General features: G+C 38.7%; 1 protein-coding gene across 2 annotated transcripts in view; it reads left to right on the top strand.

The window, feature by feature from the left end:
• The window catches only part of magixa (MAGI family member, X-linked a), a 62240-nt gene that overhangs the window by 21854 nt on the left and 13198 nt on the right, over positions 1 to 27188 (top strand). For both annotated transcript variants that reach the window (XM_046871023.1, XM_046871024.1), the window contains exons 5-13: positions 2974 to 3147; positions 6000 to 6177; positions 6412 to 6482; positions 8016 to 8183; positions 11299 to 11743; positions 13122 to 13593; positions 13895 to 13958; positions 15156 to 15551; positions 26066 to 26266. In XM_046871023.1, coding sequence (XP_046726979.1) covers positions 2974 to 3147; positions 6000 to 6177; positions 6412 to 6482; positions 8016 to 8183; positions 11299 to 11743; positions 13122 to 13593; positions 13895 to 13958; positions 15156 to 15551; positions 26066 to 26266 — 2169 coding nt within the window. The remainder of the gene's footprint in view (positions 1 to 2973; positions 3148 to 5999; positions 6178 to 6411; positions 6483 to 8015; positions 8184 to 11298; positions 11744 to 13121; positions 13594 to 13894; positions 13959 to 15155; positions 15552 to 26065; positions 26267 to 27188) is intronic.

Genomic DNA, 27188 nt, shown 5'->3' with positions numbered 1-27188 from the left:
TATAATATAATGTAATATAACTGCAGTGTGCAATAAATGTGCTCCTTTAACAATGTAATTTATTGGAAACTAAGGACTGGTTTATAGCACACTCTGATCTATTTATTAAACGTCTACATAACTAAAATGTATTTGTATACCAATAGAGATGGCCAGAGAATCTCTTTTAAGCCTGTTCAAAATTAATCATACTCTATTCCCAATCTCAAAAACAAATTCCTTCTTTTGTGAAAGTGCACATGGTTTCACACCAGTAACTATAATCAGTTTAATTAATTTAGGTCTAATCAATTAAGGCCTATACTTTCCTTCACCTTCTCCCGTTAGGGGTCGCCACAGCGGATCCTCCGCATGTTTGATTTGGCACATGTTTTTACGCTGGATGCCCTTCCTAACGCAACCCTCCCCATTTATCCGGGCTTGGGACCGGCACTGAGAGTTTAAGGCCTAATTATGTTAAATGGTAACACCTCCTCTGTAAAGTATAATTAAGGGGGCTTTAATTATTTTTAGTTACTGTCACCATGGCCAAGAAGAAAGACCTCAGTCATGAGCTTTGTACGCGTGTTGTCAGTGCCCATAGTAAGGGCAAAGGCTACAAGGCCATTTCGAAAGAACTGGATGTCCCTGTATCAAACGTACAGAATATCATCAGAAAGTTAATATTCAACACTGTCAAAAACCTGGATGGCAGAAAGTGCAAAGTATACTCTAACGTCGCTAAAAAAGATCTGCCACAATGCAAACAACAACCTCTGTATCGCCACCAAAGCTCTACTAGACACCCTCAACCAATCAGGGGAGGCGGTATCAAGATCCACTGTTCAGTGTATTCTGCATCGAGTTGGTCTCCATTGACATTGACCCAGAAAGACACCACTCCTTACCTAGAGACAGCGCGATGCGCACCTAGCCTTTGCGAGGGGTCACCTAGATAGAGATCCAAACTTCTGGCCATCCATCCTTTTGTCAGATGAGACTAAACTGGAGCTCTTTGGACATATGGATGTTGCATATGTTTGGCCTAAGAAAGAAGAATCCTTCAATCCTAAAAATAACATTCCAACGGTCAAGCACATCGGTGGTCACATCATGCTATGGGGATGCTTCTCTGCCAGTGGTAGGTAACCTTGTTACCTGTAGATCATGACAATCATGAAAAAGGAGGACTATATCAAGATTCTGGATGAAAACCTAGTGCATCAGCACAGAAGCTCAACCTGCCAGAGAATTAGACCTACCAACAGGATAATGACCCAAAGCATACAGCGCTAATGGTCAAGCAATGGTTCAAGGACAACAACATTAATGTTCTGGAGTGGCCAAGTCAGAGCGCTGACCTGAACCCAATTCAGAATTTGTGGAGAGAGTTAAAGATCGGGGTCAATGAGAGGAAGCCTTCCAATCTCCAAAAACTGGAGGCTTTTGCGAAGGAAGAGTGGGGAAACATTCCTCAGCAGACCTGTAAAATTCTTGTGGAGACCTACAAGAACCGTTTGCAGGGCGTCATTAAGAACAAAGGCTTTCCTATTGATTATTGAAACATTGCAATATAAAGAGTATGAATAAATCTAAACATGGTGATTTCTGAATATTTGTCAATAAAAACCCATGAAATGTAACCTTTTTTATTTAAATATCAGATGTTATTCTCTCAGTTGTTTGTCACATATTAAATATATGAAAGTTTTATAAAACTCATTTATCACAGAAGACAACTCGAAAACATTATAAAAATACCAAGGGTATGAATAGTTTTGAGTACAACTGTTGTACAACAGCTTTGTTAAGCTGTTACATGTATTTATAGCATCTAGCCTTACAGTTCCACAATGTCCTCGATGTTGTAAATGTAAAACATTGAATGTGCTCACAGACAACAAAGCAGTAGGAGACTTGTATGTTTTTTTAATTTCACTTTAGTATAAACTAAAGTTTCTTTGGAATATGTATACTGTAAATGTATATTGCATACTAGATCACTGACACTGACAAAAACCAAGCCATAAGGATCTAATACTTTTATATAATTTGATGGTTTAGCTGAATAGCAATTCATAATAATGTAAAATAAGTCAATAACATTGTAGGTAACTAAGCTGCTTCTAGTCACTTCCTGCATTCTATGGAAAGAAGTGGAAACATTGCTCCACCTGAGATCCCTCTGGGTTCTTGGGCCAGTAATTACTTAAGGGTACTGTTCATATGGCTATATTAGATCTGTTTAACACTTTGCTTGTAAAAACTTTACGTGGTGGCCATTCTCCAACATAAAGAAAGCTCACCTTAGTACTAGGGATATCGTAATCACATAATTGAGATGTTGTGACATAGCAAAACAAACCCCATCTAATATAATCTTAAACACATTCAAGAAATGCTGCAAAGCAAAGATGTCTTTTTAAAATACTATGAAAAACAGTAAACAGCAATAAACTAAACAAGTTATAGTCAATATTTGAGAACAAAAATGCATCATTAGTCTTGTGTACACTGTGCGTTTTTATAAATTGGCTGGTAAGTTTTTCTAAGCAGCTTGGAGAGTTCTTCTGCAGACTCTGTCGCGCTTGCTTATAAATTTAATCATTTATTTACTTAGATATTTATCTATTTGCAGACAAAACCCAACAGGCCTTTACTCTTATAAGTGGTGCATTATGTAATATGTTTCAGTCTTTATTGACATTCACATATTCATGTTTCATAAAAGCATTTGGGAATCGAAAATGTCTTTGTGCTGGCTCAATAATGCAGAATTACTTAAGTAATCTGTAAAAAATATAAGTATTCTAATAACTCTAAAAAAGCACATTACATTTTAGATATTTCAGTTGTACACCGAATTACAAGGGCACAACATTCCATTGTACAGTAAGGCTATTTATGAAGCTTCTTATGTATATGCAAAGAAAAAAAAACTGAAAGTGAAACCCAAAACAATAAATTAAGTATTATTTCCATTTATGTTTGTAGGGAACTACTATGGTACTCCACGGCCGGTCCATATTGGGCCCGACAGCCCACCTATCACCTACCAGGAGCATCGCAACCTGCTGAGGAACTTCCGCACACGCAGCAAGTCGCTTAGTAACCTGGAGAAAGCTGTCGAAGAGGGGGACAACAGTGAGGAAGATTCTGGTCTCTCAGGTACCAAAATACTTGTGTAGTAATTTTTTTTCTTGATTCATTAATGCTGTGATAAGTTACAAAAAACATTGTTGTCATGAAGATGAATAAAGAAAATGAGAGGTGTTCTAACCCTACAGATATTTTTGAATGGTTTGCTCTTGTGTTAATAATGTCTCTAGCTTACGTATGTGACCCTGGTTCCGTGAGGGAACGAGATGCTGCGTCAACAACGCTTTGGGAACACTTTTTTGAGGGAACAAGACGCTGCGTCAACACTGCTTTGGGAAGACTTCCACATGTCCATGCTCTGGATCATGTTTAATTCTTCCAACTGAAAGGCATGTGCTTTTATAGCTTCCTGGTTGTGATGTCACCCCGCCAGCTGAAGCTATAAAAGCACATGTGGTGGAGATGACGCTAGCTTCTGAAATGGAAGGAACATACATACGCATACGCAATACATACATAACTTAGAGTGAGGTCTGCCCACGAAAGGTGTGGGGAAACCAGAGGACTCATAAGAGGATAAGATAGCATCCACAATCCACCTGCTGGGATTCTGCTTCTTTTTATAGGGACCGTGGCAGACGAACAGCTGCTCCAAGTTTCTCCACAGTCCCGTTTTGTGTACGTATGTGTCCAGTGCTTACAGTGGACACAGCTGGTTAGGCTTCTAAACAAGGGGCCTGAAAGAAAGGAGGATAGAATGCCTGCAGCACGATGATTCGTGGGGGAACCGAGGGCACCTTAGGAACATACACCAGTTTGGGGTAGAAAAAGGCACTGGCCATGCCTGGGGTAAACTCCAGGAGAGATGGGCCAGAGAAAGGGCCTGAAAATCCCCGATCCTTTTTAGGGAGGAAATAGCCAGAAAAAATACAGTATTGACTGTAAGAAACTTTAAGGGCACCTCAGGCAAGGGCTCAAAGGGAAGCTTAGGCAGGGTCTCCAGAATGACGGCCAGGTCCCACACAGGCCTCTGGGTGCCACGGAGGAAACATGTCACTAACCGGTACTTGCCCAGCAACTGTCACCAAGCAGAGCATGATAAGCCACAATAGCCAACAGTTTGTTCAGGGTGTAAGGAGAGAATCCTGTGGCGAACTGTCCCTGCAAGAACTGGGCAGTTAACTGCGTCCATCTGGTGGTGCTCTCACTACACACTGAACAGGCGGAATTTTGCGCCATACGACCTCCTTGTGAAGGGATCTCTGGATTGGAGAATGGTCTCCACTACCTTGGCACGGAGACCAAAGGCTGAAAGCTGTCCCCCTCAGCCACAGCCTCCATAACTCCGGGCAGGGTGAACAACCGTGCCCCCGGCCTTAGAGAGAAGATCCCTCTTGGAGGTTGCTTGAGAAGGTATACCAGGTCCGCAAACCATGGTCTGCCTGGCCACCACAGGGCCACCAGTAAGAGATTGACAGAATCCCGGCAAACTTTCTACAGAACTTCCAGGGGGAGCAGCATGGAAAGGCGTACAGGCGCAACCTCGGCTGCACCTGTACCAGGGCGTCCAGCCCAAGAGGGGCTGGACGATTGAGGGAAAACCAGAGGGGACAGTGTGATGTCTCTTGAGTCACAAACAGGTCTACTTGTGCTCTGTAAAACTTCCTCCATATTGCTTCATCACATCTGGGTGGAGCCTCTATCTTCAGGGCCTCGGCCCTTGTTTTGAGAGGGCGTCTAACCAAGAGCAGTTTTCCTAGGTCCCACAGGAGGATCTGATGTGCCAGCCTGTATACGGGCGAGATTGCAGATCCCCCTGATGGTTGATGGAGACCACTCATGTGTTGGATCAGCACATGGCGGCCTCTAAATTCTGGGAGAGAGTGCTTCAGAGCCAGAAGCACGGCTAGCATCTCCAGGCAGTTGTTGTGCCAGGTGAGATGGAGCTCCCAACATGGGACCATGAGAACTTGTTTTTTTTTTTATACGTCTATGGCCTCTAGAGCTCGCTGCATGACCTTAATAGTGCCAAATGGGTAGCCCTGCCTAAATAACTTTTTGTCCCTGAGAGACCACTGGAGGGGTCTCATGTGCTGGAGGCAAAACAGAACCACTTTGGACGTGGCTGCCATCAGACCCAGCAGTCTTTGAAACTGCTTTACAGTGAGTGACTGGCCTTCTCTCACTCTCTTGACACCTGTGAGGATAGACTCGATCCGAGCAGGAGACAGTTGTGCCCGCATAACGGTCGAGTCCCACACTACACCTAGATAAGTGGTTCTCTGTAATAGAGAAAGCACACTCTTCTTGGACTCCTCCTGCTAGGGGCCCTGGGGGATGCACCGCTTCGCTGTGTCAGCAGAACAACTGCGCTTCGCCTCGGTGAAAGCGGGGTCAAAATTTCGAGGAAAAAGAGTGCCCTTATCGAAGAGCGCTCTGCAGAAGCGGAGGGTCCACATAGACATGGCAAGCTGCACACATCCGGTAACCATGCTTGCTCTCCTTTTTTTTTTTTACTCTTTTTTTCTTTTTTTATAAATACCAACCTTAAATACCACTAACCATACCAACCTGCTGAACAGACTTCCTGAACAAACGCCGGTGATGTCGTCACTCTCCGTTGGACAGATTACACACACAAAAGTGTTCCCAAAGCATTGTTGATGCAGCTTGAATTCCTGAAAGGGAACTATACTAATACATATTCTGTCAAATCTATCAATGTGAAGGTTTAATTTAGGTTTTGTCCCAAGCGACAAATGAATATAATACATAATGTAATGTAAGTAATGTTTTTGTAATTTTAAATTAGTTTTGTTTAATAGCTTTAAAATGAAGGCTAGAGGTGTTGTGATGTCTAATGTTACATACGATTTTGTATATTTGAAGCCTGTTCTACATATTATGTTTCCTGTGTGTAGCGGGTTCTGCAGGAGCGAGCAGTGCCCCTACTACTACCATTGTTTCGCCTAATCAGACGTGGGACTCAGGTGGACCTCGGGATGGTGGTGTCCCGCAGGAGAACGGTGCCCGTGGCGGGGCGCTGCCTGAAAACTGGGAGATGGCATTCAGTGACTCAGGAGAACCTTACTACATCAAGTGAGTCAGACTTACTTTCCCGGCTTATATGCACCATATTGTGGCCAGTAATATTTAAAACATCCAGTCAGCAGTGTCATGGAAACCATTAAACAACTATTCTAATGCATCTTTATATAACACCCTGACAGATTTATCACAACTATTTACATGAAACGGTAGGCATTAAATGCAGTATAAAGATTATACATATGTTGACATGCATATTCATTTAATACACGTACATGTTTTCAGTCATAACTCAAAGACAACGAGCTGGCTGGACCCGCGGACTCACAACAAAGAGGTGGTCAGCAAGACGGAGTGTAAGTGTGTGCATTGCGGTGTGCCTCTTCCCTTTTTGTTTTTTTCTGCATGACATTAATGAGATCTGAGAGCTCTTTTTTCCCCTATGCTTCGTGTGCTATACAAATCTTCATTCCAACCCTAAACCTTTTCTAAGCATCTTTCTTCTTAAATTACATTTTATCAAAGAAAAAAAAACAGTTCATTTCCATCAGATGTACATCAGATATATAAACGAATACACTTATATATAAACACACTAGGGGTGTCCTCGACTGATGATTTACATACATCGACTGATAGTCGAATCGTGTGTCTTGGGGGTGGGGGGCAACATTGTACAGCGCAAATTTGATGTACTGAAAAACAATCAAAAATTAATTTACAGGAAAGAATTTGAACAGAATATGCCTTTAAAGAACATCCCAGACATTGATCATTTTTAATTCTATGTGAAATCAGATATTGAGCACCCCCATATAACCAAAATGGCATGGTCCTCGTTTCAGAACACCTCTGCAAAGATTTGACTGTGAGATTGGTAGTCGAATCAGGCTCCTCGTTTCGAATCTTCCACTATTTGGGATCACCCCTAAAAAACACATACATTTACATCTATTCATCGGATAACTATGTACATATAGGAGTGATCTTTCTTCACATCATACATTTGGATTGAAAAAAATGTAATCAGGTCTATGAGATGTTGAATATTTGGTCCATTTTTTCCCAGTGCAAAGCAAATTGTTCCAGTTTATGATATCCAAATACTATTTATTGCTCCATTTTTTAAATATCAATTGTGATTTCCATTCATGCATTTAGGATATGACTCTCCTGTAACAACCATTTTTTGGTAAAACTTTTTAACAGCCACCAGCAATATATTTATTAATTATTTGTCTCTTTTTAACCGTTTCTGGGGTATTTTACCAAAAACTAAGGTTTCACTGTCAAAAGATATGATACATTTTAAAAATATCCTGTATAGTTATATTTATTCTTGCAGTCCCAGAAAACATTGTTATGGTTTGCATTTTGGTTTCCACAGTTTCTCCAACATCTAGAAAAATTGCTACCACGGTGTATCAAGTTTTTCAACCCAAACTCTCTCCATTTCTGTGACTTGAAGCATTTCCATTGATACCTCCATATTACTGTCCATTCATATTAACAAAATGTTGCATCTGTAAATAGAAATAGAAATCTTGTGTTTCTTAATTCTCAAGTGCTTAACAACTGGCTAATGTATTATCTTTTATTATATTACACAAAACTGTTATCCCCTAGTTTTCCAAGGTTCTTGTACAAAAACATGCATTATGTGTTTAGAAAAATGATTTAATATGTATTTTTATTACAATGTCAAAACGTTTTATTAAATATGTCCATGTGGTACAGTTTATTAATCAGCAGAGGGCAGTATAGTTTAACAGTTACTTATTATGTAGTGAAACAATCTATCAAACTGGTTTATTTAAATTAGCTGACTTTTAACTGTTGTGTGTGTGCCTGTGTGTGTGTGTGTGTGTGTTTCTGTTTGTATGACACAGTACCTCCGTTTACAGACCAGCCATCTGAACTGAAGGGCTATTCCATCCACACACGTCTCTCAAAAGGGCCACGAGGTTTTGGCTTTAACATTGTAGGGGGCAGTAGACCCAGAGAATTCCTGCAGGTGTACAGCGTCACACCTGGAGGCCCACCTGCCCTTAACACAGGTACACCTGCATTGTGTGTAAACCTCTCACTGTGTAACAACTACCAAAGTGATAAATGATTCCAATTTAAAATGGACACTAGAGGGCAGTCAAAGTTCCTGGTAATTTTTGATCTTGTTAGGTTGAATGAATAATATAGAATTTTTACTGCTATTGTGCAAAGGATTTTAAAAACAGGATTAATATTAGTTGTGAGATGAACAAACAAAAATCCAATGTTGGTGGTGGTTTTTTGTTGTTGATTCGTTTGTTGTTGTTTTCAGATTGATTTGTTTTATTGAACATCTTGATTACCCACAATTCCTATAGTTAGAGAGATCAATATAATCATGGAACTAATGCAGCTTCTCTGACATTTATTGCATTTAGCCATCAGAAATGAAACATGAATAGATTTGCATGAAGGCAAGTGTGTTTATGTTTGTCTTCCAGGCTTTTAAATAATAGCACTTTTAAAGCTTAAAAATTTTGAACATAAAGGGTGAATGTTGATTGGTTTGTTGCACGCTTTAGCAGGAGGACTAACTTTAGTGACTTTTCTCTGTTAGGGATTAATTATGCATGCCTGATGTCATCACAGTAGATGATTACAGAAATATGTGAGCCTTTTTTGTTGCACATATAAATAAAATGTGGATGCAGCACACATCATGAACTGAAAGTGGTCTAGGATGGGAAATAGTAAAGCTGAAATGAATAGGTGGATATTACGTTAGTAAAGCTTTTTCTAATAGTTTATTAAAACAATTCAACAGTAGCACTTTTTTTTTTTTTTGCAAAAGCAGTTTGAGGGCCATGCTGATAACATTTGTGGTAACAGGTTAAAATATGTATTACCTAAATGATTGCCAAATGAGCACCAAGGCACTTTCATACACTATATAGAAAAAAATATTAGGACACCTAACTTTTCCAACCATATGTGGTTCTTTCCAAAACTGTTACCACAAATTATGAATGCACACAATTGTACAGGGTCTCTGAATGTTTATTGTTTATTGTCATATGCAAAGTAAAGAAACCTGTTTCCCCTGTACAATGAGATTCTTCCTTGTCCCTTCACTTAAACTAGAAGACTCAAACCTGTTCCAACATGACACTTCCCCTGTGCACAATGCAAGCTGTACAGAGATTGGAGTGGAAGACCTTAAAGTGACCTGCTATAGAGCGCTGACATCAGCCCTGAACACCTTTAAAAATAATTACCGGTAGAAAGCTGAGTGAACCCCAGGCCTCCTCACCTCATCCTATATCAGTATTTGACTTTACTATTGCCTTATGGTTGAATGAGCACAATTTCACAAACTTTTGTCTATATACTGTAGCTTCACTCAGTTTGACAGACATGGAGGATACAGTAAAGTAAGAAAAGACAAAGAAATCGTGAACACAAAAATAGATTAAATTATTCCAGATATATATATATTGCTTTCCATGTATTTGTCTCCTCTCCATTTCCTTTGTCTACTTTTAATAACTTCTCTAATGCTTGTCTCTTTATCTCTTCCTGGCTGATTTATCCTGACTTGCACATTCTCTCCTTTTCCTAACTTGTTTAGTATTTTATCTCTCTCTCTCTCTCTCAGTGCCTTTGTCGGATTACAATGACGTGATAGGGGATTGTTGGGTATGAATCTGCTGATCTGCTCTTAATCCTGATTGGGATGGGCTTTTTAAATCCTTCTATCCTTTACCACTGTCACTGACTGCTCACGTGTCCATACTAAAGGTCTCAGTAAGGGACAAAGACATGAGAGACAGGTGTTTGAATGGTGGAGTTGTCGTCTTTTAATCTCACCACCATAAACACAACATTTTCAGCAATGTTCATAGTCACCACCAGTACAGCTCTGAAAACTGCTACATTGTGATGGTCATCAAGCTGTTCAGTGGCCCACACAGTTAAACACTAGCAAGGGTCAAACAGAAAACAGAACAGGGAACTAGAAACCAAACAAGACAACGACACATTTAGGTTTAAATGAGTGAACTGAAGGGCTAAACAGAGAACATGTGAGGAAATTCTGGGAAATTCATTCGCATGTCTCATGATGGTGCCATAATGTTGAATTGAGCGACTTGCTTTGCATGATAATTAGCTCAGATGTTGTCATCCTTGGTAAAAAAAATAAAATAAAATGTAGCTGTATGTACACATTATAAGCCTCACTATCAAAGAGAAAATGCATTTTAAAACATTTTGAAAGGATCATTAAAAAATAATTAGTGAATAACATGGTGGCGTAGGGAAAAGGAAACTTTGGAACCAGGAGTTGGTGACTAAAGTTTTCCCCAATCTAAATGATATTTCCCAATCTACTGTAGGTGTGGAAAACTAGTATAGAATAGCAGCCTGTTATTCAAGCTTATCTGGGGTTTTTTTTTTTTATTCATTTTTAATAAAGCTAAAAAATGTTTTTTTTGGAATGATTTCAGGCTCTACAACAAAAATTAACTATGTTAGAAGCATTAGGAATTAAGATTATTTTATAGACACGGTATGTGTGTGTATGACAGCTAGAATGTTTGTGGAGCATTTCGAAATGAAGCTCAAGCATGTATGCTTGACGTTTAACAGTTGTCATCATCCTCAGCCTTCCACATTTCCTGAAAGAGTGGTCTGAGTGGCAGTTTACAGACATTTTATCAGTGGAATGTGGTGGTTCATGTTATTGAAAACTGCAGATAGATTCAGCACTGAACTGAGAATTTAAAGAGAAACAGTCAAAAGGACAATTTTGATGAAGTAGCTGCATTTGTCACAAAACTTTCAACTCCGTTTGGTGCTGGATGTGGGTTTTTTTTTTGTTTAGTTTAGTTTTTTTTACTGTTTCTGTTGCAGGGTTCTTGTGAAGGTCAGGAATTGTTCAAAATTATAAGAGGTTCTGAAGTATGTAATTGTAAATCTAAATAGGTTGGTTCTAATTACATTGTCCTAAATCTTGCCTTATGTTCTGTATCAAAGCATATCACATTTAAAATGATTTTTTAGTATGATTAAACGTTATCAAGAAACCTAACCATTAAGTGTATTTTTTTATAATATTTGTTATGATCACTCTCTTTCCCCCTTTTTGTTTCACTCTGTATATTTCGGTCTGTCCATGACCTTCAGCGGACATCCTGGTCTACATTAACGACACATGTGTGCTGGGTATGTCCCACAAGGAGGTGGTGGAGATGCTGAAGGCAGTTCCCATGGGTCATAGTGTGGATGTGGTGCTGCGTAGGGGCTATCCCATGCTTTACAATCCTGACGGCTGCCCCAAAACCAGCCTATCTTCACCCTCGGACCCCAGCTCGGGGTCTGCCCAGGCGCCGCCTCACAATGTGAACCGTTCCACCTCTCATCACAACGGTTTCTACCCCCGGATGCAAAAAGAGCCTTTAGACACCAATGGTAATGTCACAGCTCCGCCTTGCTACCACATGCCCAATGGAAACTCAGTAGACAGAACTGTAGGGATTGCAGGCCTGCCCTCAAATTTGCCAGCGGCAAGGACAGAGAGACTGAGCTCAAGCCACAGTGATACAGAGGTCAGCACTGTCGTCACACGCAGGTAATATACACACAAACAAACCATGACATTGTTAATAAGCTAAAGTCAGTGGTGGTTAGCAATACTTAACAATTACTTTTTCTTCTCTCTTAAAAACCAAGCAGCAAAAAGACTGATCCCACAAAACAAATCTAACAAATGCAAATTGTCATCGAACAAAACATTCTCTTTATTCATTTTTACAGTATGCTACATGATTTGTGATTTTCTGTTATAACTGCAATTGTTTCCATCTGTAACATGATTCAGATTTTTTTTTTTTTTTTTATGAAAATGGAATTTATGATGGACTTTTTCTTATAAAACTTGATTCTGATCTGCCATGCAAGTAACAGTTTTCTGTAGGCACCCATATTTCCCCAAGTAATTAGGATTTTAAGTTAGGAGTAGCAACTTGGGTATAAAACATGCACACTGGAACAAAGCATTGAACATTTTCTAGGGATAACAATATCATTCCCATCAATCAATTTCAAGACATAATTTTAGGCAAGGCAAAGCAAAGCTTTTGTATTACATTCTAAGGTGTTCCAGGCCCTGAGTTATTGGGACAGTTCATACAGTTTATAATATATACAACATAAAAACAGTATATAGTGCGGTTTGATAGTGGTGGTCACTGTTTGTCTGACTATTCGAGGTTACACAAATTAAGAAAATGTTTAATTAGTATGCAACCCGTTTGTTGTGTCACATGGTTGTGCACCGTAACTCGAATAGCCACTGTTTATCAAATAAGCATTTCAGAATGCACCAAACTGAGGCAGTTGGGCTACAACACAGGAAGACCACATCATTTCATATCAGTCTTGTTTTTTGTCTGAGCAATGGAACCTTATGTCGTCTTCTGGTTTTGTGTGTGTGTGTGTGTGTGTGTGTGTGTGTTCTAAAAAGCTATTTTGCTGACTATGGTTGAAGCAGATTGTTACTGTAGACTTCTTATCAGCATTTTCTGAACTGATAAAACCAGCCCATCTGCACAGATGCCATGGTTAAATTCACACTGCTCACACAATTTTCTCCATTCCGATGTTCGATGTGAGCATTGACTAAAGCTCTTTTTCTGTCTCAGTATCATTTTGTATATTGAGATACCTCCACTTGATTGACTGATTTGATAACTGCAGGAAAGTACATGTGTTCCTATTAAAGTGACCAGTTTATCACATCATCAGCAATTTTTGGTCTAGCTTGCATAAACTATTATTCCTTTAGTCTCTGTCTAGGCTAAATACTAAACGTTTACTAATCAGACACCAGTTTCTGCCCAACATGTCAGTAAATCCAGGGTTTATTTTTTTCTGTGTTGTTCACTTCTATAGGTTGTGTATCTGTAATCATTTTTCTTTATGTCTTCTCTTTTCCCTTACTTGACCAGAGCCTCACTCATCCGCAGTTACAACAACAATACCCTTCCTGCCCCATCTGTGGCTCACCAGAACTCCAAGTCTTCCGGGAGTCAACTGTCCAGCGGGGCCCTTCCTCTACCGCAGCCTGAGGTAGGCAGTGTACCAGTGCCACCGGGTGCTCCCAGTGCTCAACGCCCACTCGTGCCCCCAACTGAGCTGCCACCCTGTGGCTTCAATGGCTGCCCGGCCAGCAACCCCCCTCGGCCCGCCCCAGGCAACCTGGGATCGCCTGGGGCTGGCACAGGAGGTGAGCTTGTGCCTGTGGCCCTGGGGAGAAGCGAGGGAGGGGGCATGGGCTTCAGCGTGACAGCAGGCGGGCAGGGCGGGCAGTTGGCGCTGATCAAGCGGGTGTGGGACCGGCGCCAGTGCCCGTCCCTGCAGCCGGGCGATGCCATCATCAAGATCAATGGCGCTGATGTGCAGAGCCTCAGCTTCGCACAGGTAACTTGAGTCACCTGTCCATATAAAGTACATTTTGATTGCCATTGCATCAATATACATGTACATTCCTATATAATACAGAAGGGGGACAAATTGCTATCCTGGGAACCTTGGAGAAGCAGATTACATATCTTTTATTAACAGTTTCCTGGGGACAAGCAATTTCTGTAAGCTGTATAATAATAGTTACCAGCAGTTCTTATTACAGCAAGTCTTATTTTTAGAAATGAATTTCTTGCACATATTATTTGATGTAGATTATTCTGATTATTTATTTGTGTGTTTGTTTTTACATCTACAGGTACAGAGAGTGCTACAGGAGCATACGAGACAGGGTGAGGTGGTCTTACTGGTTTACAGAGGAGGTAATCATACAATATAGCATACAATATACATTACAGTAAAAAAATTATTATTATTAATTAGTATTGCATAATATACTATATGTGTGCGTGCGTGCGTGCGTGCGTTTGTGTGTGTATACATACACCGATCAGGTATAACATTACGACATTATAACATTATGACCAGTTAAGTGTATAACACTCATTATCTCTGCATGTCACATGTTAGTGGGTGGGATATATTAGCAGCAAGTGAACATTTTGTCCTCAAATTTGATGTGTTAGAAGCAGAAAAAATGGGCAAGCATAAAATTTTAGTGAATTTGACAACGGACAAATTATGATGTATAGACGACTGGGTCAGCAGCTTATGTGGGATGTTCCTGGTCTGCTGTGGTCAGTATCTATCAAATGTGGTCCAGGGAAGGAACAATGTTGAACTGGCGACAGGGTCATGAGCAGGTAAGACTCATTGATGCCCGTGGGGAGCAAAGGCTGGTCCATGTTGTCCGATTCAACAGAAGAGCTCCTGTAGTTAAAACTGCTGAAGAAGTTAATGCTGTTAATGTTTGATGGGTCAAGATTGCTATGGCTGCAAAAACAGGGACCAACACAATATTTGGCAGGTGGTCATAATGTTATGCCTGATCATTGGCCATAATGTTATGTTTGCTCAATATATATGACTAGAGATGTGTTGTGCACTTTGAGTATCACAAATAAATCCAAAAGATTATATCAACACGCATGAATCTGACAATTAAACCTCATTTCAGGCTTGTTGCTCAAACCTCTTCAGAACATCTGAGATGTATATTATCTTGTTATTATCCAAATAAACTTGCATTCAATTGTTCGCCTAACCACATTCAACAAACAAAACCTTTAAGGGTTTATTTAATTTCGAGTAACTCATGATTAAAATGAAAGCAAAATGCTGAACGTAATTTTTTTCTATTTTTTATTTTCTTCTCGATTTCAACTGACTAAGAAGAAGTTGCCAATTGTAAAGAGCTGATTGCGTATTATTAGTTTGACTACTGGTGTAAATGTATGTTTAAATCACGTCAGGAAAAAATCCAAATATAAAAAAAAACTCAGGTGATTATATATAAACAGGGTAAATATAGTATCTAGTTAGATGTCGGAACTTAAGAAAATGAACTTCTGCTTACATACCGAAAAAATTCATGCTCTTATCTATACTCCATTTTTTAGGAAACATCCCATCTCCTGTCACCCCAAGCACGTACACCAGTGTACCTCCACCCCAGGGCCCTCCAGATTTAATGTCTCCTTCCTCAGATGGTCCCATCACCAGCCAAAGCACCCTGTCCCCCCAGTCACCATCCAATGAGCTCCCTTCTTTGATCCAGAGCACCAGCTTTCTGGACTCTGTGCCTGTTACTCTGACCATGGAGCCCCGGATGGGAGTCGAGGACGTTGCTGTGCAGGGTCCCCGTCTGCCCTCCTCAAATGCTCTAGGAGCCGTGTCCAAAACGCAGCCTGAGGGGAGACTAGCAGTGCCTAGCAAGTCTTTAGAGGTGGAGTTGAGGAGAAGGCCTGGAGAGGGTTTTGGCTTTGTCATCGCCACACAGGACATGACGAATGGATGTAAGTGCCGCCGGCTTTTATTACTGATTCTGATTCAGTTCCAGCTTTAGGCATTATGTTTTCATTTACCAGTGCTTGCTGGGAGTTAATGTGGCCGTAAAACAGTGATTTGTTCAGAATACAAAAGCCTACAGAATAAAAAGGTAATGCGAAAGCAAGAATTTTATATATAATTTATTGTGTTTATGAAGCATTGGTTACTTTGAAATACTGATTAAAAGTATTTACAGATGACCATATCATGAACAACATCTATTGACACTCATGAATTGGTTTTGACTAGAAATCAAAATGATTTGTCTTTTATTCTTATGTCTGGGATGTGGAAGTATGGGATGTGGAAGTTTCTAGATATAATGCAGCAATTCAAAGAGAATCAACATGCATATATTTTTCCATGTTCAAGTTTGATTCTTTTTGCACAACACGGAATAGAAAACAGTAAGGAATTTGCTGGAATGATTAGCCTGACATACTTTGCACCGAAACTAAGGTCAGCCAGTGAAAAGAGTCTGTTTGTCTTTTTACTGCAGTGAATCTGTACCAGGTTTAGTGCAGAAGAACTCTGAGTAACGCCCCATTCTGCTTTATTTCACTCACTCAGTACAGGAGAGACCAGCGAGCCAAACAAACAGTAAATTCACTCTTTACACATTCTTTTATTTCTGCATAAAAAAAGTGTTTTTTATTTTTTCCCTACAACCTGTGACTCTTCCGATCCATATAAATAGATATAGTATATATAGTTCACGGAAAAGTTTAATTAGCAAAATAATCATGATTTATTCTGATATAAGGCTTACGTATGAGAAGGGAGGACTGATGAATCCTTGAGTGGTTTACTGTATGTTTCGCAATGCTTTAATAAAGTGCCCCATCTTAAGGAGGCATCAGCATATCTCTGGGGGTTTGACATCATTCAGGTTGACCTCATTCCTGCAAAGGTTAAGTTGTTTTGCAAGTTATCCAGTGCCAGCCTCCAGTTTATGTGTAAAATAGAGGATTTGTGTATTAAATATGTATTTAATATGATTCGTGTATTTAATATGAAACACCATGCTGATGATAGAGATCACAGAAGAATGACAAGAAGGGTTTAGTAATTAACTCTTTACAACAGTGTTGAGTAGAAAAGTATCCCAGAACACACAGTACATCAAACCTTGAGGTGGATGAGTTACTACCTCATCAGGTTCTCCATGTATTAGCCTAAAACAAGAATTTGAAGCTAGCATGGGAACAGAGTGGAAAAGACGGATCTTTTTTTCATTTCAACCATGATGGGCTAAAATACATGTTCTTAATTGACAAGAATGGAACATACAGTATTTTGTGTATTCTTCCTGACAGCATGAATCAGTCTGACTTCACTTATGAAAAACGTGTTTCCACCCACACAGCTGTCTTTCACGCAATGTTATTTGCATCATTTTGTGTAAACTCTAGATTCTGCTGTGTGTGAAAAATTTCAGATCAGCGGTTTCAGAAATATTCAAACAAGCCCACCTGGCACCACCAACCATGCTACGAATAAAGTCGCAGAGATCACAATTTTCCCCCATTCTGATGTTTAATGTGAACATTTCCTGAAGCTCTTGATTTGTACTTGCATAATTCTATGCATTGTGCTGTTGCCACCTGATTAGCTGACTGGGTAACTTTGTAAATAACTGTAAATATGCAAACACACACCTGACTTTAGTGTATCTGTGTTTCTTGCACAAGCCTGCTCAATGTTAAAGTTCACAAACCTATCTGAAACCGAACACATAAATATTCTCAAATATGCCTTGCTCTGCTATCTACCTCTGTTCCTCCCACCCCTTCTTTCTCTCTCTCTCTCTCTCTCTCTCTCTCTCTCTCTCTCTCTCTCTCTCTCTCTCTCTCTCTCTCTCTCTCTCTCTCTCTCTCTCTCTCTCTCTCTCTCACATACACACACACACACACACACACACACACCCCCTCTCAGTTTGCACACTTTCACTCACTCCCCATCTCACAGTCGCACTCAGACTGTGCTAGAGTGTGTACTGCTCCTGTCTCTACTCGAGGAGAAATAGCCCTAGACATTTCACTTTAGAACTTTTAGTAACTTTACTTTAAAGATTTCGCTCTCTCGGCGGATTGGAACTCTTCAAACATCTCTTTGAGAAAAAAATAACATGTTGGAGAGACTACAGTCTGCCATGAAATCTGTCAAGGACTCGAAGCGTAAATATTACATTGATGTCTTTACTTTTTTTTTTTTTTTACATGTTTTTAAAGATTCAAGGTTTTTCTAATCTTTGCTCAGCATTTTCCTGTACTTTCTGTCTTGTTTTCCTGTGTGCGTGTGTTGCTCCTGATTCTTAGTGTTGGCATGGGAACGTTCAGGATGTGCATACACCATACGGATTTTGCTGCTCTGTATGTGTGTGTGTGTGTGTGTGTGTGTGTGTGTGTGTGTGTGTGTGTGTGTGTGCATAGAGAGAAAGAAAGAGAGAGAGAGAGAGCGCATTGTGTATTGTGCTGCATAAGTTGTGAGGCACCACTACAATATTACAGTGATCCATGTCCCTTTGATTTCCGCCCAACTCTAATCGTGCAGCTTTACTGAACCTGAACTGAATACCTGAAATATTTCCAGCTTTTCAGTCATGAATGGCCTAATTCTTTGCCTCTGCATTAGAAAGGGATTTGAGCTCTTTTATTAAACCTCGCTGATACCAGAATTTCTCACAAACAGACTCAGAGTTTCGCCAAGATCAGTGAAGACTGCTTCATTCAGAGCAGAACCTTTTTTTTTTTTTCAATAATTAAATTAGATATTAGGATTCTTTTTATTGCTGTTTGACCAAACACAAATATAACCCCAGTGACTAAAATACTTCTTTCATGGTTACCTCATGACCAGGCTTCATGTAGAACTTGGCAGCGTACAAGCGTGTATGTCTCCTGTGTGCCTGAAGGGTGAATCATTGACAGAAAAGGGCACGAGTTGTATGGCCCATTAGACATTTTTGCAATCGCTTTAACTGTAAATGGCTTGATTTATGATGTTTTCGAATGGACTCACCACAAATGTTTAACGTGGAAAAGAAAAAGACTCATAAATGTTTGAAAAACTTTTCAAGCGTGTGCTCACGTGCATGCGTGATCTCATTTAAAGGGAATGTTCCAGAGAACAGGACAAATAAGCACACGTTGTTTGACTGTACATGTACGGGAGTACTCTGTTCAGTGTGGTGTGACGTGACGTGCATAATGCTGTGCGTAACAGTAGCAGTTCACGGTATGTTGTCGGGTCACAGATGTGTAGTATTACTAGGTTGTCTCTGTATTTTTCATGTCCAGTGCTCTGTACTCGGAAGGCGAAAAGCCGCATTTGATGAAATATTAAACAGATGGTTAAGTTTTCTGCCCCTTACTGCCCCAGGGAGTCAGGCAGTGTGTGTGTGTGTGTGTGTGTGTGTGTGTGTGTGTGTGTGTGTGTGTGTGTGTGTGTGTGTGTGTATGCAAAAGTAAAAGAGAGAGATCTAGAATGATAGATATAATTTGAATTATTGTGATACTCTGTTGTTTCGCTAATATACTTTTCTGTTGATTTGTTTATAATCACTTTTCAGCTCAGATCTAATCATGCTAAATAGATTTTATATTGTCTTATATTTTGATTCACTTATTATTTAATTATAATCATATTCATTACTCAAGTGGATTGGAGTCTTCAGAAAAAGATATGAGGACTCATACACAGAGAAGAAACGATCCTTTATGACTGCTCCATTTTGTTGAATTACTTAAAGATGAAGTTATTTTTTTTGTTTTGATGATTTTATTGTTATTGATGGATATTTGAGGGATTTCTTATGTAATAACTGTCAATTCAATTCACAATGGACATTGTTTCAAAGCAGTTTTACAGAGTGTAAGAATTATAGAACAAAAATTATAATGTAAGTGAATTATGTGTATTTATCCCTGACGAGCAAGCTTGGGCAACTGTGGCAAGAAAAAACTCCCTTAGATTGTATTAGGAAAAAACATGAGAAGAACCAGACTCAAAAGGGGAACACGCCCTCATCCTCAAGAGTGGGATTATGAATTATAAAAACACCAGAAAGAGAAAGAGAATGATAAATTATTTGGCTGAAAATCGCTGGGCTCAGTGAGAAAAAAAATTAATGGGGGGTAGTGTTCATGTGGCTATTATGTAGCTTGTTTAGGAAGCTTATTTAAGGGGTTTGGCTTTTGGAAAGACTAAAAATTCAATATTTAACTTCTAGAAAAATCACTGTCTACACCTTAATCTTAATGCACATAAATGAACACACAAACATGAACGATTATCCTATTGGTACCATTTTTTGCCATGTGGTATCTCATATCATTCTGAGCATTTTTCCATAGGTGTGTCACAAAGAGCTCACAAGTTCAAGAATCCGTAATATGCATATACATATGTGTATTATGTAGATGAATTGGGACATTTTGGCTCACAACACATTGGGACACTGGTGACTCAATTCCCAGTAAGATGACTAAATAAAGTTTACATTTACTTACACATGAAATATGTTTAAAAGCTACAATAGAATACAAACAAGCTTTAGCCAATTTACTGCCATTGATTCCATAGTGATCATGGATACTCCCTGTATTTATTTATTTATTTATTTTGTGGAGTGCATTGAAGTTTAAATATAAGTGCACTGTGACCGCCCTTTATATGGCCGACTGCCTGATCAGTGCTCTAGGAAGCTGATAGAGGCACATTTGCCCACCTGATACTCATCACACATGCAAAATTTCAAAACGGGATGAACCCGGGGATTTATCCAGACCTTTTTATTTGCAGTAAAAAACAAAAATATACCAATGTGATGTAGCTAGAACAGTATAGGTTTACATGCAGTGTAGAGCTGAATATACACTAAAAACCTGTTCAAGTATGTTTCATGTTAATTGTTAGTTCCTGAAGCAGAGATTCAGGAGGAACACATACACATACAGTACGTACTGTACACACTCTCAGTCGCGGACATGTGACTTATGCACTACATCCACATACGCATTCATAAATTAGGAATAGAGCTGTTTGTGCATGTTCCTTTTTTCCCCTGCATTTCATACCTGTGCATGTAGATCTACTTTAATCACCATTCCTTATGCATGCCAGACAGCATAAATCTGACCGTTCTGAAACAGTACTTCACAGATGTGTAACTTCAGCACACACTCGCTCAAACCCTGTATAACCCTGGAACATTGCAGCATGTATAAATTCACTCATTTTAACATGGTTAGTTAACTTTTAGTTTAGAGAAAAACCAAGCCTTCAGGTATATGAACTGTTGAATGTCCCAGGGTTTGAAAAAAATAAACATGCAACACACTGCAAACACTGAAAATCGTTTGAAGGAATGCCATGAAAAACACAGAACCTTGTTGGTGGAGAGCTTTGAAAATTCACTCCATTGTTTCTCCTATCTGCAGGAGTTTTTATTGTTTAGTTTGTCCTGATATTTTGGGAGTTTGTAAGTGTTTGAACTTTTGTTTGAACTTAAACACGCAGGTGTGTTTATCAGGAGATAAATCTACCCAAAACTCAGAGATTTTTGGGTAGATTTATCTCCTGATAAACACACCTGCGTGTTTAAGTTCGTGTTTAAAAATAAATACATTTTTTAAAATGTATTTATTTACTGGTAAGCTGGTTTAGTTATATATTATATGTATTTTATAAATATATTTGATATATTGAAATATTTGGCACATTGCCTACCTGAAGCTTTTGGACTAAATGTTTTTTTTTTGTACCATACACTAGCACCACCCAATTTGTAAAAAGGCTGAAACACAACTCCACACACGTACAAAACAACTTCCATTTTACACCATAGCAAGGTCTGCAACCTAAATCTCTGACCTGTAACTGTATTAGTTGCTTGTTGCCTTTTGGGGTAAAGGGGGCAGTGCCTTATAAAGCTGAGAAGCTCTGTGCAAGCTGGGGCACTGCTAATTTTAGACAATGGGTTCTTTTTAATACTCTAATTACTGCATTCTCGACTCCTCCATTCTACATTATGTCATACTTCTGGGCCTGATTGGGATAAAGTGAAAAATATAAAGAGTAGTACAGATCTTTCTAACCTGCTATGTTTCCTTTAAGGTAGGGTATTAGGTTATGCAGGTACACTATATGGACGAAGGTTTGTGGACACCTGACCATAAGTTTTGTATGTGTTTTTTTTAACACAATGTGGATTCCACATTTAGTCTCCATTTGCTTTATAACAGCCTTTACTCTTCTGGGAAGATGCTTCACTAGATTTTAAGTGTGCTTGTAAAAAACTGTGCTCATTCAGCTGCAAGGGTGTTAGTAAAGTCAGGTACTGATGTAGGGTGAGGAGGCCTGGTCATCGTTCACATTAATTCCATAGGTGTTCAGTAGGGATAAGGTCCGAGTTCTACAACAGGCCAATCAGTATCTTCCACTCCATACCATGTAAACCATAACTGCATGGAGCTCACTTTGTGCATCATACCGCAACAGGTTTGTGTGTCTCAGTTCAAGTAAAGGGAAAATGTAATACTACCACATCCAGAGACATCCTATACCATTGTGTGCCTCCAGCTTTGTGTTAACAGTTTGGGGAAGATCCATGAATTGGTGGAAAAGTCAGGTGTCCTAATACTGTTGTCCATATAGTGTATTAGTAAACAACTAGATTGCTGTATACATGGTTTCAAGAGGCGTCTTAATGTCAGCGTATTTATTTATTGCTAAAGTTTTTGTCTTAGGCAAATAAAAAAACAAGTGTAAAACCTGTACAAATTAACAGCTATGTGCAGACTTTGAAGTTGATATCCTACAAGCCCTTAATGAATAATGAACTTAACATAGGTATTTCATATGTATAATATATGAACATGAATCAATAATATACAGTTTGATGAATAATGTACATTTGGTCTACCCTGATAACTGTCAAGGTTACCTCTGGTTGTCATGAAGAGCCTCCAATCGTGTATACATACATACACATGCTGCATTTTATCTTTTGCAATAACATATTAGAGATTCTAGCTTTTCTTTCAGTAGGAGTCAGTTTTTGGAATGTAACAGACTGCCATGTTTTAGTTCATGAAAATGATCTGGCCATTTCATCGGGTTGCAAAAAACTAAATTTGGAATGCTTTAAAGACAGATGGGCTTTTATTCTACATTGGAAAGTTTTACACAGTGTCCAGCACTAGTATACTGTATAAGTGCTGATTTCTAATCATCAAGTTATTGCTTCTCAAAATAGATGCTTAAATCTGATGATGGTGATTTTTATTAATTTTACTTTAATAAAGAAATAGGCCATGTGCTATTAGAGTTTTAATTTGGGGAAAAATACTCTCCTGTCAGGTTTTGGGTATGAAATATGTCTTTATTTAACCTAATGCTTTTTACTGTTCTGCGTGAATGTGTAAAGATGTTACAAGGAACTAGTTACATTGTAACATTCAAAAGTTCTGGAATTTTTAAGCCATTCTCACAATCTATTGCAGATGATGATACTATCACATCTATGTAAAACTAACCAAGAGTTTTTACTGTTGGAATCAAGTCTAGGGAATTGTTCAAACATTGCAAAAACTTCAATATTATTAACAAAGCAGTTCTTATACAATCTTATTCATTCTTTATTGCCACATTGTCTGTGTAAAGCTACTTTGAGACAATGTAGGTTGTTAAAAACCCTATACAAATAAAAATGAATCAAATTGAATTAAATTAAATTGTCTTTTACAGTTTCCATAAACAACCAAACTTACTATAAGATGCTAATGACCACTAATCATTCCCTTAAATTGTGAAAGGTACAGGAATGACTGTATACTGTATGCATTTTTTAATAGTACTTTTTGCAAATACAGATTGTACAAGTATTTCTAATGACGTCACTAAGGTTCCTGTACATGTGTCATATTGGATCAAAGCAAATGCTTTGGGCAGTCAGTGTGTATTGTGTATTTCAAATTGGTGAAATAAAATTGTTCATCAACTTTATTGATAATTAGACCAAAAAACAATTAACATTTTTTTCAAGCAATTTACCTAGAGGAAGATTGTTTTTTTATATTTACTCCCATTTTAGTAGCTGACGACTGCAGAAAGAGTAACATACTATTTGTGCAAAAATATGCCAATGCTGGCTAATGCTATTACTGATAAAACTTCTATATGCAAAATTTCAACTAATTTATTATTTAATCTGTCAAACGTTGTGTTAGTTTCCTTCGCATTGCTGCAGTCAGGTATTGTCTATGCACAAGCAGATCAATCAAAACAGATCAATTAATCATTCAACCTTGCAAACGAGACTCATTCTGCTTGTTATAGGATACAGCTACAGGGGAGCACAGGGAGGAACAAAAAGCTGTATTTGAGTCTTTTGCACATGGCAGCAGTGTGCGAATGAAAAATCATTCAATTTTGTTTAAGTCCACCCTGTTTAGTAATATTCTTATTATTCTTATTCTTGCCTGGGGTTTTTAACTTTGCAGCTTTGTTGCTAGTTCTGGGGGATCTCTTGGTGACCAGTGTCAACGGATGCCATTTTAGCAGGTCAGCACAAAATATTGGATTCCTGACAAAGAGAGAGTATTAGTATTATAGTTTACTGTGTTTTGGTTTAGGCCACACTAATCTCTGCTGCAAATTCAGCAATGTGATGTAGCCTTGCTGTATACCCCGAGAATGACATGGTGCATGCAAACCATCCGAGAATTGTAATTTTATTTGGATGTTTTTTTGGGCTTTAGTCAAATTAGGCAATTGCATGTATTGATTCTTATATCTTCTTTTGATTCTTAAAGGACACAGGGAGTTTTCAGTAAAGAGACCACTCTGTGATTTCTTTTTCTGACTATCAGCTTCTTTGGTCTTGATATTAAAGGCAAGGTAACCAGTGTGAAGCTTGCAGACACACAGACTTTTTGGTTTTGCTCAAAACAATGTATCAGACAGACCAAAGTGCTGGGCAATACTTAAAAATGTCAGTCAGGGGAATAGGCAGGTGAACAGTAAGCGGGTTTTAACGAAATAAGTAGTTTAGATCAGTCAGATTATGGTCAAAACAGTGTTCAGCAAATGCCTTTTGAAATCTTACAGACATGATTCTGGAGCAAGGAGATCCTGGTTGATTTAAAAGGAGTAGTGTTGTACATAGTTGAGTTCCTTTAAAAATCAGTTGACTTCACAGGGGACAGGTGTTTTATTAGAGGTCATATGAAGCGTTTGTGAACTAAGGAGCAAAGAAGTGCAGGGGTGCAGGGCCAATTCTATGTACTGGACTGGAGGTTTTCATATCCTTCTTTATGTCTTCTGTATAAAAATCTGTGCTTGTGTTTGTTGAATTTTTCACACTCAGTATAAATATAGTTAATAGTAAATCTGAGTATGTAAATATTGTGGCCATTTTCCTACTTTGTTTTCATGTAGCTTCTTATTGGCAGATTGCATTTGTTGGCCCGAAACATGAAAGTGAGAACCCGATTGAAATTATTCCTACACCTCTCACTTGTTTGCTCCCAAAAGGAGGATTGAATTGCTTAATCGGGATCAAGTTCTTAACAGCCTCCCTCCTTTTCTCACTGCAGTCGCACCAACATCTTAAAAGACACAAGTCTTTGCATGGCCCAAGTTTGTATTTGTTGAATGCCCAGTAGTGAGTGTGAGATGCATTTTGATCCACTTGCTGTGTGATCGAGTTTGACTTCATGACATAATTGGATGCACAACCAGCATTCTATTATAAAATCTTTCATCAATTATTAGCAGAGCTGTCACTGTGTGTGGCCTCTTTGGTGGTTGATGGAACTATTTTGGACCTAATATTGATTATGTATGCATGTCCTCATAGAAGAAAAAAATAGAGAACACAACTGATCCTTTAACCCTCATGTTCCATTCTTTGCTTCGCATTTCCCATTGAGCCAAAGGTCAAAAATTGCAAAAGCAATGTGGGGATGTGACAGGAACTAATGTTATCTATTAGTTTTATAATTTTACTTTAAGTTTAAAATGATCCAAACCACTGTCCAAAGAATACTTTTTTTATTTTAAAAGCTGTTTTATGTGCATGTGAACCCACTATGTGTTGCACTAGCAAAAACTATTAAATGGGCCATTTTGCAGAATGTAATCAAAGTGCAGGTTTGTATTAAATAACTGTCTTTTGCTGTAGATGATTGAGAAAATGAATGCGTATATGTATCAAAACTCTTTTTCTAGCTGTCTAAAGTGGACAAACACATTAACAAATGCAGTACATTTGCACAGCAGCCACAAATAAACTGTATATTTAAAAAAAATGTTTTTAAGTAACACTAATAGTTCGAGAAAAACCCTTTATAATCATTTTAAAAGTAACATTTCATGCAAGACATGGTATACAAACTGAGCAGTTAAGCACATTAAGACTCAATTAGGATATTCTTACTCTCTCTCTATTTTTCCTTTCTTCCCCCTCTCTCTCCAGCGTCATCGCTGTTCTCTCACAGGTTTGTGACCGTGCGGAGGGGCAGTCCAGCAGCACGCAGTGGTCAGATCCAGCAGGGTGATCATCTAGAGGGAGTGGAGGGCCGCTCTGTCCTCACACTGCCTCACAGAGACCTGGCACAGATCCTGCGGCGAGCAGGAAACACACTTCGCCTCACCATCATCCCGCGCTCCAACAACAGTATGTGAATACCTCCTGTTCTGTTCAACATTTACATTTAACATGTAGCAGTTTGTGCTAATATTATATAGACAAATGTTTGCGGACAACTGACTATTAGAATTTTATGTGCTTTTTAAACATCCCATTTCACATATAGTGCCCATTTGCGGTTATAATACCCTCCACTCTTCTGCAAAGATGTTCCTCTAGATTTTGGAGTTTGATTCAGGACAAATGTGCTCATTCAGCCACAAGGGTTTTACTAAAGTCAGCAGAGATAGAAAGTAACTTATTATTTAAGTTACAGTAATTAAGTTGGGGTTTTTTTCTGTACCTCTACCCTTAAAGTAGATTTTAAAATCTATAATTGTATTTCATTTTTAAGTATGTTTAGTTTGAAGTATTGTAGTTAAATACATTTTAAATCATATCAGTCATGCAAAAAAAACGAAAGAAACAAGGGCTAAAAAACCTGTGCCCTGGAAACTACTGCACTGATTGATTGATGGCAGGAGAAAAACACGATAAATTCACAAAAAAGAAAGATGCAGAAGGACAGGACAGACAGCAGTGATGCAGACCCAACCCGAAAATTGTTCAATGCGTGCACTCACTGTCTGAATTCTGAATCCGCATTTTCGATTTCTCTCATTATTATAAATCACATTATGACAGAAGATTTTGTTTCTTTTTTCTTTTTGCACAAGGATTTGAATGACCTTTTTACTATGTTTGCAAAAATCTGTTATTTTTAATATTTGAGTTCCATTTTTATATTAAAAAAAAAATGTGCATGCTCATTAGGGTAATAGAGCCAGGACACATTGTGTTAAATTTGTAAATGTGCTTGCTATTTTAAAACGGGATTATCTTGTTCCAAACCAACTGAAAAGCAAAAACTGTGAGCACAAACAATGTTTAGCAGTGGAAAGGTTTACCC

This window comes from Silurus meridionalis, chromosome 17, assembly GCF_014805685.1.
Source record: "Silurus meridionalis isolate SWU-2019-XX chromosome 17, ASM1480568v1, whole genome shotgun sequence".
NCBI lineage: Eukaryota > Metazoa > Chordata > Actinopteri > Siluriformes > Siluridae > Silurus > Silurus meridionalis.
This window is presented reverse-complemented; position numbering and strand designations above follow the sequence as displayed.